We start from the raw sequence: 16,071 nt of genomic DNA, 5'->3' as shown, positions 1-16,071 counted from the left end.
AAAAATCTGCGGTACTAAATGGAAACAATAATTACAGGGCGTGGTTATAGGAAAATAATCAATGTAAGGGTTGGGTGATGCAGCCTGGCATGAAGCAAGCAGAGTTGCTACTACCACCCTGAGTTTTATTATTCTCCAAATCACACCACGCCCTGAAGTGTTTTAGTCATGTTAAACCAGAGGAACTTGCCAACACTAACCATTTTTATTTATTATAGAACACCATGGACTGCTTATCCATTTGTAATTACATCCAATGTTGTGGATCAGCAGCATAACAAGTTAGTTCTCATCATCACTAGTATTATAACGGCTATAAACAGCCCTCACCTCATGTTTTCCCTCTTTTTAAACTAGTAAAATTAAAAACTGACACTGGAGACTCCTTCCATAAACGCTCACAGAATAATCCACCGCTTCGCAATTACTCATGTTTTCTAATCTGTACATGTGGAGCGTCCATCGTACAAGTCCCTGTGCTAGTTGTTACTATAGAAACATTAACATATTAAAACGAGCACATTAATATAAACCTGTGATGTGCAGCATGGAAATATTCGGACCAATCAGAATTGAGAACTCAGCACTGCTGTGGTATAAATTTCAAAAAATAAAAAAAATAAAAACATTTACAGGCTACAGTTATTCTCTTATTGGGCTACTACCAAGAAAGCGATATTTACACCAGCAGGTCAGTGAACTGATGTCACCTCAGAGACGTATGAATAAAAAATCAGTGTTCTGCGCCCACAGACACGGAGCAACATTTCTGGGTTATACTTAGCCTTAGGTGTACAGAGCTGCAAAAGTGTTTGTTGAGAGTCAGGAAAAAAAACTATATTGTCATGTTGCATTTCCCCTTTTTAGTGCATGAATAAATTAAAATATAAAGAAACAAGAGTGCTCGGAGAGCACAATATCCCCCGCTGGCAACTATATCAATGCTATAAGTGCTTAATACACCCTCTTGAAATTATCAAAGTACACGTTTGGCAAATCAAGGGCCAGAACTCTAGCAAAATGCGACGAAATTGCGATAGGCGTATTAACGACATGTAACAAAGAATCCTGTCAAGTTTCGTGAAATTCCTCCAAAAATTGTGACAGAAGTTGATTTCAGAAGGTGTGCACTCTTCCCAGGACGGACGGACGGACGGACGTCGCCACGACATAATCCCCCTTTGGGCCTTTTGGCCAGCGGGGGATAAAAAAAAAAAAAAAAAACATTTAAAAGAAATAAAGTACATTTATAAAAATGTGAAAAAGTTCAACATAAATTTTAAATAAATAAAACAAAAAGCCTTAAGAGAGCATATCTAGGGCTGGCCATCACTTTTTTTTTTTAAACCTCATGATTTACGAATGCCCCGAAAGGTCTCTCTAAAGTCACATACAGATGTCAGCTGCAGCACCCTGTTTTCCTCTTCCTGTATTTAGCAATGCTGTTGCTTTGATGAAAGAGCAGCAGGGAAAGTCATCAGGTACATGCACACCTCACTACAGTGTAAAGAAGTAAAGCTTTCACTGACACCTTCTGGGCTCTTCGTCCTGTCCTGCTGAAGAACAGCCAACCTGCATGGTGCACCTGTACTCACGACCTCAGACAGAAAGCGGTCTTGTCGCCTCTCGTTGCTCGAATCCAGAAAGCACGCTTTCAGTGAGACTGCTGTTTAGTACTTGAGGTCAAACAACACTGCAGCAGGTTGCAGTGAACGTCTTAACCTTGGCGTGCCTAATCATTAAAGAGTGACAGCTAAACAGGTTAGCCACTCTGTTGCTTTGAAAAAATAAATAATAAAAATTAAAAACCTCTTCTCAAGCTACAAAGTTTCATTCCAAAGGCAACCTGAGCAGCGCCTGCAAAGAAATATTTTCCTAATATCTGCCTTTTTTTTCTCCCTAAAACCATAAGCGTATAAAATGTGATTGGATAAAATTTATCTGTATTTGCTATGATAAAGAGGTTGCAGACCCTCTGCACACAGACATATTGAGCAATTGCTTCTTTGCAGCGGCATCCATGCCGCATGAACTGCCTGGTTTGATCAAAGGGAATAAACATTAATGTCTAATGGGTTATCAGCTACTCGAGCTACTCTCGTCTGTCATGTGTGTCGGCGAGGAAAAGACTGCAAGTCTCTACGGGCGTCCCTTCTGTTCATCTCATTTTCCGATATGAACAGGGAAAAAAACTACAGCCCATAATTGAGCATTATTCTAATTTCAGGTTTTTATTTATTTATTATTTACACATAAACGGAAAGCAATATTTGCTCCCAAACTGCCCTAATCTTCTCACCAGCAATAGCTCCACGCTGCAGTTATTATTCTTATTCGTCTGAATAATATGCACTCCATGGGTAGTTTTTTCCCCACTACCTCTCTTTCTCTCATATTTTAGAGCTCACATGGCGCTTACTCATATCCTGTCAGTATATCAATCATACTGAGCTGTCCACTCAATCCGCCCCTGATTTATCAGGGTGCTTCGTCCCCGAGTCCATAAGTCGACCCAAACTGTTTTAACGCGACAGTGACGGATAGCTGCCTGGACTGAGGCAACCTGTTCCACTTAGCTGAGCTCACAAACACCCAATCACACCTTCCAAACTTCTACTGCAGTCCACACTTACACCAAGATGGAACATTAGTTGTGAATTTTCAGGATTTTTTTTTTCCCCCAAAATAAATATGCTCGGTGGATTTTAATCACATTTTGAAGCATGACAGCAGTTATCTTTGTGATTCTATCATATTTTATTCCAAACAACTGTGTTATTTTGGTACTATTTTGAAAATGTAAGATTTTAAAAGGCGTTCCTTGAAATCAAAGTTTTGCATCAAGTGATTTGGGAGAATCATTAGACAAACTGAGTCTTTAAAATATAACTTTATAAATGCAAAAACAAGCATCTGACTTTTATAGTAAACGTTGCCTTTACAATTTGTAGCCACTTTTCTGCTCATTTCTCATTCGTCAAACCCTGAACTCATCACTCAGGTTATTATAATAATGCATCCTGCTCTACTAATCACATAAAAGAAAGGTTTGAAAAAAAAAAAGAATTTTCTCTTTGCCCAAGTATACATATTTGGTGTTTGATGTTTTAAGGAAAAAAATTACCACAAAATCTGTAGTGTAGCCTACATCAGTGGAATTGATGCCATAAACGATGTCAAAACGTACTGACATTTAACTGCAGGATTATTTGGCTTTACAAGCATCCAGCTGACTCTATAAACATCCTTTATACAATTATTACAATATGAACACAAGCGGGGTGGCACGGTGGTGTAGTGGTTAGCGCTGTCGCCTCACAGCAAGAAAGTCCGGGTTCGAGCCCCGTGGCCGGCGAGGACCTTTCTGTGTGGAGTTTGCATGTTCTCCCCATGTCCGTGTGGGTTTTCTCCGGGTGCTCCGGTTTCCCCCACAGTCCAAAGACATGCAGGTTAGGTTAACTGGTGACTCTAAATTGAGCGTAGGTGTGAATGTGAGTGTGAATGGTTGTCTGTGTCTATGTGTCAGCCCTGTGATGACCTGGCGACTTGTCCAGGGTGTACCCCGCCTTTCGCCCGTAGTCAGCTGGGATAGGCTCCAGCTTGCCTGCGACCCTGTAGAACAGGATAAAGCGGCTACAGATAATGAGATGAGATGAGATGAACACAAGCCCCGTGTCTAGTCTAATGTCTGTTCCATGTCTACACTATCCATAATAATATGGACATAGCCACTATATTTTATAGCAAAAAGTCTTCCTCAAACTTTTGCCACAAAGTCGGAAGCAAAAAAACATCTAGAATGTCTTTGTATGTTGAAACATTATACTTTCCCTTCACTGGAAATAAGAAGCCCAAACCTCTTCCAGCATGACAGTGCCCCTGTGCACAAAGTGAGCTCCATGAAGACATGGTTTGCCAAAGCTGGAGTGGAAGAACTCAACATCAACCCTCCTGAGCACTTTCGGGATGAACTGGAACACCAACTTCATGTCAGGCCTTCTTAGCGAACATCAGTGTCCAACTTCTTGAGTGCTTATGGGTGAATGAGCACAAATCTGCATGGCAACGCTCCAAAATCTCAAGGAAAGTCTTCCTCGAAGAGTGGAGGTTATTATAACAGCAAAGGGTGAACTAACTCCATATTAATGCCAACAGTTTTAGAATGGGATGTTCAATGGTCAAGGGTATACATATTTCTGGCCATATAGTGGATATACTGTAAGTATATAAAAGTAATAAGTGTGCAGACTTTAAAAATAATAATATTTATAATATTATACAAGATCTGGTTTTCAAAACACTAAATATTCACCAATTTGCCAGTTCACCGAGATCAAGTCGTAGTTTTGCAAACCAAATGTAATCGCAAATGTGTTCTTCACGTCCCACGTGCTTTCTCCTTCAATAGCCTTTTCCGCTGGTACATTTCATTTACATTTGGTCTCATGGATACTTTAACAGAAAAAGAAGCAGCGTAGTAGTTTTCAGGTGTCAGAACTGCAATTACATTGTTAATTTTGCCAACAAGCAACAGATAATCTCCCTCACCCAAAATATCTTCCAGAAATATTTGCCTTAAACTCCGCCATCTTCTTAAATCACAAAATGAATGTGGTTTACAACACTGTATGACTTCAGTTTAAGGCAATGGGGCAGCCATGTCAAGACAATCAGAATCACATAATCACCACAGCGCAATCTGGTATTGCTCCGCCCCCACCCTAGGCTCTGCCTCCAAAAGTTTAAAGACTGAATAGTACTGGAAAGCTTGAAGGACTAATGGAATACAGATTATTACTGATGTTCTATCAAATAATGTCTATCAATAAAGTTCAGCAACTTAAAGGGCTGATAACACGAACATGACTCTATGCAATTTCTTAAATAAACTATACAACATGGCAAACATGTTAGATTTCTGTTATAATTACGTGAAAAGCTGTTGTTACGCGAATATCCAACTTTTAATTGCACAGCGCAAGAAAACTGGGTCCGTGGCTCGCGGCCATGCTGTGACGTCAGCGGAAGAACACGCTGCGGTTCACTGGCTGTTCTACTCAATGGAAATGGCGCATGAAAACGCCGGTCTACTTGGCAGCTGGCATCACAGTTCTGAACAAAAGAACAATCAAATACTGGTACTTTAAGCAGTGATCATGATGGCATGATTTTATCTGATTTTAAATAAATGAGATTGATAATAATGTGAATGTTCACAACTAGTACATACAAACTCTGCAGCTTCTGATTCAGCAGCTGCGTCATACTCCGCAAAAACATCAGCAAGAACCTACAATATAAACGGAAATGCAATACACTAAGCTCAAATGACTTTTGGAAAGTATAGTTTCTAAATTTTTTCTACATATTCTTGAAGTCTGTCATCGGGGTACTTGCTACCGTTCCCTAACAATGCATGGCAAAGGGTGAAGTGTAGTGTTGCTACGAGTACTTGCTAAAGCATCCGGTGGAAGATCCTCGATGTGCTGATAAGACATACAGTTCTATATAACACAAGTGTCACGATAATCACAAAACAGATGCAAATTGTTAAAATACTTAATTTTTAAGCAATCATGTGTTGATCTCTTCCGAATAGAATCTATGATAGCCTACCCTCTTTACCCTTTGCCTCTCGTTGCTAGGCGGCAGTTACATGAAAGCCGCAAGCTTTCACAAGCAAATACATGACTGATATCACGCTGACTTTATGATTACATTTATGATTATCATGAATGTGTACTCTATGATGTGTACTCTATGAGCGCTCACTTCCAAGATGGCCGCGCAGACTGCAGTGTTACTATTTTTAGCATCATGTCGGAGCACTCTATAGCTCTACGTACCTTTATCTTATGTCGTTTCTCAACACATGTTCTGACAGGAGGACTGTCTTTGGAGGAGTCGCCTTGTCCCAGGCGACTGCTGGATCCGGCATAGCTACTAGTAGACCCCCTCCGGAATACTGTAGGCACTGCTGATGGTAGCAACACACGTTTGTGCTGAACTGAACACCCAAGAGATTCTTTTAAGCTGGGAAGGGTGTCAAAACAATCCAAATCGAAGTGTTCAGAGCACAGGACGGATGTTGGTGAGGGCTCCCACTTGTCACGAGTGTGCCTGACTTGCTTCACCCACTTCGCATGCAGCTCGGGATCTCTGGGAAACTTGAATAAACTTACCCCATCCTTGTGGGTTTTGGAGCAAAAGCCGGCAACACAACGCGAAGGCATAATAACTATATATATATATATATATATATATATATATATAAAATAATAATGTATAATAATAATACTAATAATGATAAACTGAACACCTGTCGCATCAACAACAAACTGGTAAGTTAGGAGGAAGGTTCTCTCGCTGACGTCATATAGCCCCTCCTCCTCATTCGTCTCCTGGGTGCTGCAGCCCCGTCAAATTTGCCCAAATAGCTGCATTTTTTATCATAACTTGTAAAATAGGCGCCTTCGTGAATTAATATATGGATCATCGGGAATTACTTTTTATGTTATAAAACATCGCCAAAGATGTCAAAAACGTGTCATCAGCACTTTAATGATGTATGAAGATTTGGGAGTTTGCCCTTCATTAGCTACATTAGCTGCAGTGCAAATCTATGCAAGTAAGCAAAAGTTTCGATATAACGTCTTGGCTGATCGGCTGTGTCTGTTATAACCGGACAATTGAGTAAAAAAAATTTTTCACTTAATTAGATTAACACCAATTTGATCAACTACTTAAAAACATCCAAGTGCTTCACTGTGCACCTGCTCATGATTAAATCCTTTTTTCTGTGTGAGAAATTTCTCCATCTCCTATAGGTGCACAAAAGCTACGCTATTATCTCCTAAACATTTTAACCACTAAACTCTATTCAACCTCTTTTACCTACATTTGTTATGTTAATGAAATCATTTCCTTTCTAACATCAGAACACAGTCTGTATTTGCTGCACTTGTGTGTATGTGCGCGCGCGCGTATGTACACGAAGTGCAATGCGACCATTTCAATAAACAGTGAATAGATAATTGTTTTAATTGCATTAATTAATCAGCCTAAGTGCCCCCTTTGTCTTCTTTGCTCTGAAGGGCCACGAGGACAGGCAAAAGCGCTTTGACCCGAGGGTGCTTTGGCCTGTGCTTAATTAATGAAATAATCATAACGTACACTAATAACTGCTGTATTTATTGGGAGAGAGCATGTGCAGAGGACCGGCAGCTGGCGAGAAAAAGCAAGTGGCTCAGGAAACAGAAGGTCTTTAATGGCAGGCTGTCACAAGCTAATTAGCTGAGCCGTCGTTCTGCGCAAGTATAAATGAGGGAGACTTGAGGGGGACGTAAGCTTTTACATGGGGTGCTCCTTTATTTTCTTGTTGTTTTTTTTTTCTTTTTAAATTAAAAAACTCGCAGATCTTGTTTTTTTCACTGAAATACAACTCATTTTGGCCTAACAAATAATTCTTAACATCTCCTACCATCTTTGAAACCTAGAGAAGGAAAAGAAACATTGCAGATTTTTAGACCGCATGGTTGTGCTTTTATGACTAACAGGTTAGAGCTTGTTTTCTCTTTAATGCTGTTATATTTCAATATTTAGACATCACAGTGTTGACGTTTTTGATTCCGATTGGCCAGAAGGTGTTGATTAATACTGTACGTTATTACTTCTATACTAATAATTTACACTCAAAATACACAGAATATAAAAAAAATTAAAAAATAATAAAAACCTGCCAGATATAAATGCAGAGATAACTACCCCAAATTCTGAATTTCAGTATTCTTGAAAACATTTTTCAGTATTTTGGAATGACTTTCAGTAACATTAATTTATGCGCATTTCCATTATAAGAGGTGTATATACCAATATGTTTAACATTTAAATTCTTAAAAAGTACTGTTTTGTGTGAATTGAATAAACAAAACACGAGCAGCCATCTCAATTGAATTTCCACTCAACAAATTTCTAGAGCATACAATATATCACATTTTTCTAAATATAATAGTGTTCCCTGTTTGCAGACATTACGGTTGACTACCAATCATTGGTCTTGAATGTAACTCCTCAAAAGTATTATATTATATTGCCTGGCAAAATGTTCTACCTGTTAACGGATTCTAATAAAATTTTTAAAAAATTTCTTATTTCATGCCAAAGAGAGTCCGACATTAAGAACAATGTCCCAATATATAAATACTTCAGCATAATACTTCAGAAGAGGCATTGAATAAAATTACATTTATAATTGTATTTAAAACAGTGGAATGATCAATTTTTTGCCACAATCCCAACAGCACTAATCATAAAATCCTGTTTTTGACCATACTACATGTACATTTGTACTTGCAACACTGAAAAGACTTTGAATTAAAGAAGTACAGCCAGTGTTTGATATTTCAGTGAATAAAAATCAGACATGTAAAAAGAAACTGAATAAGTTTAACTCACATTTCATGGCACTAATCAGCAAGTTCAACTCCAAGCATAGGTCAACCATCACCGCTTCAGCACGTGTCACGTTCCGTGTCTTTTCATCCACAGATTTCGTAAAAAACTGCTGGATACCCCCAGATTTACTTTCCGCCTGACTCGCCATTTCAGCATACTCCGTAGGTTTTTTTTGTAGTTGACATGCTGCCTGCAGTCATCGCGACCACCATGAGTGATGTTAATGTCAGTTCTACACAGTGTGCAGTGCGCGTATCCATTGCCCTTTTGACTGGGTGTAATGCACGGCCATTCTACCGTATATCGTGGGAGGAACACCTGAGACCTGTGAAAATAGCGCGAACAAATGTGCGGTATCTGCGCATGTCACACACAGCATGTGCGGTATCTGCACACAGACATATAAACATAGACGCCGCATTGAGCTGGTGGCCCGTTGCTGGGATACGTCAGAGTGTCCGCCATATTGGATGTGGCAAAACTTCCCCGTAAACCAATGCAAGTAAATGGACTGAACTTCATAAAGCCCCTTTCTGCAATAATATTTAACTCGATGCCTTTTATTCACCCATTAAGACACACACGTATATATTTGGAAAACAAACAGGCATCAAAACAACATATATAACTTTTAATGTGATGGTTATAAATAGTGTGCGAAATACCCTGTACACTGCAAACTAGCGACAGATACGCGATAGATAGCTCAGGTAAGCTAATCAGTCAGCATACCGTAGCAAGCTACCAAAACCTGAGGCCACAATAACCAACCTACAACACTGAATATGATAAATGATGGAAATAGTGGAAAAACTGGAAATAGTGAATGAAAATAAAAATGTACTGTTTTATTTATTGAGTCACCACACAGACCTACTCTCGTTGAATAAAGTGAGCTGAATGACCGCCAAACTGAGTTCGGCCAGGTTCTAACGTCATACCAAAACAAAATACATCACGGATTCCTTCACATTCAGAAAGGTTAAAAACATTCATCATACGTTCAAAAACGTTCATCATAGTGTGGCACTGTATTATCTAATTCTCACTGCTTATAACTCTACACCTACCCGGTGGAGATGAGCTGGGAAACTGAAGACTGAAGGAACAGTATTGAAAAGTATTTTTCCAGTCTCACCTGTGAAAGGTAATCCCATGTGATCTCGTTTGGACGGTAAACCTGTTGGTACAGTTAAACGCAGCACATGAATGAGGCATCTTTATTCTCGGCTACTGTCTAGACGCTATACCAGAGACGGCTAAAGAATCTCCACTTTGCCACATCCAATATGGCGGCGTGGATGACGTATGATTCTACGCGGAAGGCGGCGTCTATGTTTATATGTCTATGTCTACGCATGTCACACACAGCATGTGCGGTATCTGCGCATATCACACACAGCATGTGCGGTATCTGCGCATGTCACACACAGCATGTGTGGTTGTAGTAAAAATAAATAGCCGTGAATCGCACATGGATTGAAAAAGTCGCTTGGACATTTAAAAACAACTCACTGGAATTTTTTTAAGACTTTATAATAATTCCGTACAGAATAACACTGTTTGCTGTAACATCGTATTTACGTAACTTTTCCGTACAAAATACGGCCAATCCGTACTAGTAGGCATCTCTGTAAATGTGGAAGGAGGTGTCCAGTGTCATTCTGGAAGGAGTGTCCAGTGTCAGGGCTTTGTAACAGTCAGAGGTAAAGTGTTCTTCCTATCAGTGTTTTACTCCTTAAATATTATAACAGTGAACTATGAGAAAAAAAAAAGGCTTTACTTTGCAGCAACAAATGGTGAAGAGCTGCAGTACCTTGCCTTGACTACTAAACTTCACGCGCCTCTTGTCAAAGAGAAAATGATAATATGAAGACAAAAAAAAAAAAAAAAGAACTTCAGAATAACACAGAATCATCAGTCTGCCACTGAAATATGATTTCGACATCAGAAATCACCAGCCACTGGAAGAGGAACATGTGTATACCTGCTCATTCATGCAATCATCCAATCATGCTGCAGCAGTGCAATGCATAAAATCATGCAGATACAGGGCAAGAGCTTGAGTTGATATTCACATCAAACAGGCGAAAAAATATATATCATCTTTCACTCTGCCGTGGTTGTTGGTGCCAGACATGCTGGCTTAAATTGCTGATCAGATAAGAATTTTATACACAAAGTCTCTACACAGAATGGCAAAAAACTAAAACCAGAACGACATGCGGAAACGCCTTGTTGATGAGGAAAGGGAACGGCCAGACTGATCCGAGCTGACAGGAAGTCTATGGTAACTCAAATAAGTACTCTTTACAACCGTGGTGAGCAGAAAAGCATCTCAGAATGCACAACATGTCAAACCTTCAGGTTGATGGGTTACAACAGGAGAAGACCACATCGGGTTTCACTCCTGTCAGCCAAGAGCAAGAACCTGAAGCACAGGTTCACTGAACTTAGACAGCTGAAAATTGGAAAAACACCAGGACACAGGTGTTCCTATTGAAGTGGCTGTTGAGTGTTTATTTTACCACATGGAGCAAAGAAACATTTCTCCTTACCTCCTGCGACTGCGGGAGTGGGAGCGAGAGCGGCGGGATCGGTGACCCCGCCCCCTATCTGTGCTTCGGCTCCGCCTCCTTTCAGTGCTGCGGCTTCGCTTCCTGCGGCTGGAGCTTCTTGAGGAGCTGCTGCTGGAGCGATGCCTGCGCCTGGAGTGACAGCAAAACACAGACACACACACACACACACACACAGAGAGCATTTTCACTACTTAATCAAAAAGTGTCCAGTGATTTGTAAGCCCTGACCTGTGTACAGTCCCTGATGTGCCATTTTAGATAATATGTAGAATAGCTGTGTAGTCAATAATGTTTTCTTATGACTGTAGGGAGTCATCGCTTAGAGGTAAATCTTTGCATAAAACATTTAAAAAAAAAAACACCACTCTTAATGATGATGATGACGACTAAGGCAGATAATCAGAGCCCATGAACTGGAATGACTCACCACACTGTGTTTAGAAAAGCTGACATCACTCCTAAAGACGAGCTACTCCCCCTCCCACAAACACACACACACGACTCAATTATTCTCCATTATTTCAACTAATGAACTCACTCATTCACTCACTCTTTCAGTCTCCTCCAGCTTCCCCTATTCACCGTCTGCTACTGATTCTCCCAGTCTAACCCACAGCCTAAACACAAACACATCCTCAATGTTTATTCAATTATATTAAAATATATCATTTGCTATATTTGCCTAATTAAACTCCTTACCTCATCTAATATCTCCCAGTTAAGTGACACGCAGACTTTGGACAGGAAAACATCTAGGACTAGAGCGGTGCATTTCATCTCTTCAAGCGAGGAAGTTCATTCTGTTTTTAAACCTGCGCTCAGAGCCTGCGCTGACAGCTAATGTGTGTGTGCGCGCGCACACACGAGTGTGTGTGTGCATGAGAAAGTAGCTCATGCCCAGAAAGTTTGAGTAATATTCACTATTAAAAGTCTTTTTCCTTTTGCCTGCATCTGTTTAAAGCTAACATAACAGTGACTGGGAGACAGAAATGACTGAAGAGGATGGAAGAACACGACGAGTAATACAAAACACCATTATATCAGACTTGTGGTACTTATAAACCAGATCTGTATTACAGTGCTGGGGAGAAAAAAAAAATACATCAGTCTTTATGGCATGCTCTAATCCTCCTCTCATTCTCTTCTTACAGAAAAGACATACAGGCACAATGTGTGAACTTCAACATCACCTTTACATACAGACAAACACATGGAGCATTAAGTGGATATGTTTCATTATAATCATTAACAGGGCCACATAACTTAAAAAAAAAAATACAGAGCATGACATCCATCCTAGAAAACACAAGCTTCATCCAATTCAGTTCCAGCCCTCACATTATCTAACTAAATCCCTTCTGTCCTCTCCAAACCGACTATTTGTTTCTGAGACAGCAACTGTTTCCCATCACGTATAATGCACACTGACCAAATGGCATGAATAATTGAAGGGAGACAGAAGGCACTAAGAGACTCCCTCGAAGAGTGAACGTGTATGAACGCGTCTGTGGGGAGAGAAAGGGGGAGGTCACATGACACACTGCTGTTCTTTTCATTTTTCTATTATGGTTGTTTCATTTGATATGAGGTCCTGTTGAAGATGAAGGCTGGTGCGATGGGAACGCTCGGACACCCAACACTTATTGCTGTAATGTAAGATTTAATGATCATGATTACACTGGGGCAGAAGCTGACATCTTAATGCCCCCCTACCCCAGAGACAGAATAACAGAGACTGTATGGAGCGCTTTCCTGTTTCGGTTGGATGCTACTTCATGCAAGCCAACATCATCCAAAATGTGTTCCAACTCAGGGTGTGCGTGTTGTTAACCGTTTAAAGTGTCAGTACTTGACGACTGAATTACTGTCTGGTAGGTTTGTAGCGATACACAAAACTCAATATGATATACTTCGATATGATACAATAACAAACTTCATAATGACAGAAAAAATAAAGCTCAAATCACACACAGCTAATTAAACATTAGCTCTCGAGTCAAACCTTTCAAGGGGCGTGTCTGAAGCACAAAGGTTTTCCCATTCTAATGCTTGCTCATTGTTCTGTCAGAGTCATGAAGATTTTTGGGAATCCTGTGGGTCAAGGGATAAGTATTAATTGATCAGTATTATTATTATTAGGATTCCTGTGGGATTCCTGCAGGATGGAAGTCAATTTAATTATTCATCATATGACCAGGGTGAGACGGAAAAACAGGAGCAGCCGCCTCATCAGTTATTCAAAACTTTAGCTGGTGGTCTACCAAAGCTCAGCTGAGAACGCGTTTGTACAGAGAAGGTGCATTGCTCGCATGAAAAATGCCTTACACGTTTGCATTGTTTTAGATTGTTTGAATCGATCAAACCGTGAAACTGATAAAAGTTTCTTCGGGGTTCCCCGTGAACTAATAAAAAAAGGGTGAACGAACACAGGATTTCACAAAAAGACGTTGAGAAAGGTGGCTTTTGAACCTCTCACTGAAATCCAAGGGAGCCGAGTCGAAGCATGCTCGAGTTTACAGTGATCACTTGGTGAAAGGTTTGTATCCCTCTCGGCTATGTCCTTAGTGGTTTCCCAAGTACTTTTCTTGCTTTGTGTCGTTATTGTAGGGTACTTTTTTTAGTCATGAAGCACTACAGTCCCCAGCTGTTTCTTTGTTCACTCCTCACAAAGTCCATATGCATGAACGTCGCGACAAAATTCTTCCCCAGCCTTACAGTTACAATGCGCCGTGATCACTTCTCCGTCTTGTTTAACTAAGATCCAGGTCTTTAAAGGGGTTTCTGATGATCTTTCTGAATGATTTATCTGAGAGATAAGAGCCAACACAAGTGAGAATCAAGCCAACTGTTGTTTGTTTACACTTCAACTTGCAGCGCTTCGTTGTAAAGATACGAAAAAAAGCTTAAAAAAAATACATGGACAAAAACAATACAGGATTCATTCAGCAGCAACTTGCTACTGAGGTCCTTTACCCAGCCACGTACAAAAAAGTTGTAAGCCTCCATACTCTTCCACGCTTTCATCTGTTTTGCGGTGTAGAAGGACGTCTGCAACACCAGATAGTTCGAGATGTCGGGGAACTCGACTGAAGGGTAGTTTTCGAGATCGTATGACAAATCCTTCTTTCCCAGACTGTAGGGGTCAATTCCATTGCACTTCTGAATACATCTAAAGCGAGCAGTGGCTTCTAGATTACGAGCATACTCTGATAAGTTAGTTATCGCTAGTTGTTTGCACTATGGCAGCCGTTTTGGTTTGCTAGACCACCAGCTGTTTTACCGGAAGTGAAATCGCTAAGAAAAGTCATGTGACTGAAACCCAAGAATTTCTGTAAGAGTGGGATGGGACAGGAGTGAAAAGCCACTCCTTTTTTTTTTTTTTTAAGTCTGTGCTCTGCATTACCATATATGGACTTCCTAATCGTCATGCCGATTTCTTTAACCTGGATTGAATAAGCAAGAAGCAGCAGAACGTTTGTTTTGTGTGCGCATGCATGCGCGCTGCTTCGTGTTTTGGTCTACTTTTAAACACTGACACAGAAGAGTGATATAGATTCTGTACGCTGTCATACTCCGAAACTCGTATTACATCAGCATCATAATTTACCTGGAAACCAAAGTGCTCCCAAACAAAATCTGAAAGAGTTGCTCAATTCTTCCAGGTCCTATTTGCTGCTGTGCGAAAGCACGAGTGTTTTCCCCCCCAAGCTAGTACAGTAAAGCTAATACGAAAACAGCATGCTGAGAAGTGGTGTTTTTTTTTAAGACCCATAGCCTTTTCTACTTTCTAAAAGGGAGTGTGGGCTTGAAATGTTTATTACATCACACATAACATATGCATGTCCATGTAATAGACGTATCAAACCAAGGGCCATTAAACCTGGGGGGAAATATGTGGGGTAAAAAGGTAGAAAGAGACTGACTATAGAAGACAATGTATATAGTTGAAAGAAGCACGGCAAGCAGAGAAAGAAAATTGAGAACAAAGTTCATTAAAGTGTGCAAAAAAAAAATTCAGATGCGTGATTGCAGGATTTTGTTGCTTATCTGAGTTAATAAAACTCTGTACATACTGTACATTTTATTTATAAACCTACCTCCTGTCTCGGTCTCTCTCTCTGGAGTGTGAGCGGCTTCGTCTGCTCGAGTGTTTACTGCGGCTGGTCACTCGGCTCCCCGATGAGCTGGAGGAGGAAGAGGAGGAAGACGAGCGCCGTCTGTGCTTCTTTTTGCGCCTGCTGCGGCTGTCATCCTCGCTGTCTGACGAGTGGCGGCCCATGTCCGCTCAGCGCCTGGGTCAAAACAGGAAAGAGAGAAAAAAAATATGATTCAGCATCTTAGATGAGCAGTGAACTTTCTCTCTTTAGTAGGTTCTAGCGAGGCTGGAATACCAACCATGAAATGTTAAAGCTATGAGTGCATGTCCATTCATTCATCTTCAGTAAGTGCTATATTGTGATCAAGTTCATAGTGGTTGCACCATATGATGTCATTTTTAGGTAAAGACTATTAAATTTATCCTTGGATTATACAGGGCACTCAAACACCAAGCATATACCACACTACACTGCTGACACAGAGGGATCAAAAGAGATGTATTTTTACTTGAATGCGCCGCTCTGGTCGTTCAGAAGGTGTTTTATTTATAACAGCAGTTTTTATAGTAACAGATCATTTACAGGAAATCCACAAACAGATTTTTTTTAACTATGTGTAAGGAGATATTTGTTTTGCATTTTTGGAAGGACAAAAATACAGTGTCAGTACAGTGCTTTGTAACAGTCCTGTTTAAAGTGCATATCACTGGTAAATTCAGGAGCAAGATCAATGTAATTCTCCTATTTTATATTAAACTTTGGTCAAATATCTGTAACATTCTGCATTCTCTGCAATTTTTTTACCTTGCGCAATACCAGAAAAATTCAGTTGAAATCAAGCCATTTGAGGCGAATTGGTCCGCCTCTGAAAAAACTTGCATTTCGATTTCCCGGGAAACATTGATTTTCATGATGTCACGTGCAGAACACCTCCCTCTGAA

The 16,071-nt window shown here is 40.2% G+C and overlaps 1 protein-coding gene across 3 annotated transcripts in view; it reads right to left on the bottom strand.

The window, feature by feature from the left end:
• rsrc1 (arginine/serine-rich coiled-coil 1) overlaps window positions 1-16,071 on the bottom strand; it is a 258,504-nt gene that overhangs the window by 239,648 nt on the left and 2,785 nt on the right. For 2 of the 3 annotated variants that reach the window (XM_060905828.1, XM_060905829.1), the window contains exons 2-3: window positions 15,131-15,325; window positions 11,013-11,162 (exon numbers count right to left, since the gene is read on the bottom strand). In XM_060905828.1, the coding sequence (XP_060761811.1) occupies window positions 11,013-11,162; window positions 15,131-15,312 (332 nt within the window). In that variant the 5' untranslated portion in view covers window positions 15,313-15,325. Of the gene's footprint in view, window positions 1-11,012; window positions 11,163-11,732; window positions 11,802-15,130; window positions 15,326-16,071 lie in introns of those variants that run through there. The other variant, XM_060905830.1, reaches the window with a different exon arrangement.

Source organism: Neoarius graeffei, chromosome 23 (genome assembly GCF_027579695.1).
Source record: "Neoarius graeffei isolate fNeoGra1 chromosome 23, fNeoGra1.pri, whole genome shotgun sequence".
NCBI lineage: Eukaryota > Metazoa > Chordata > Actinopteri > Siluriformes > Ariidae > Neoarius > Neoarius graeffei.
Note: the sequence above shows the minus strand (reverse complement) of the source record. Positions and strands in the feature narration are given on the sequence as shown.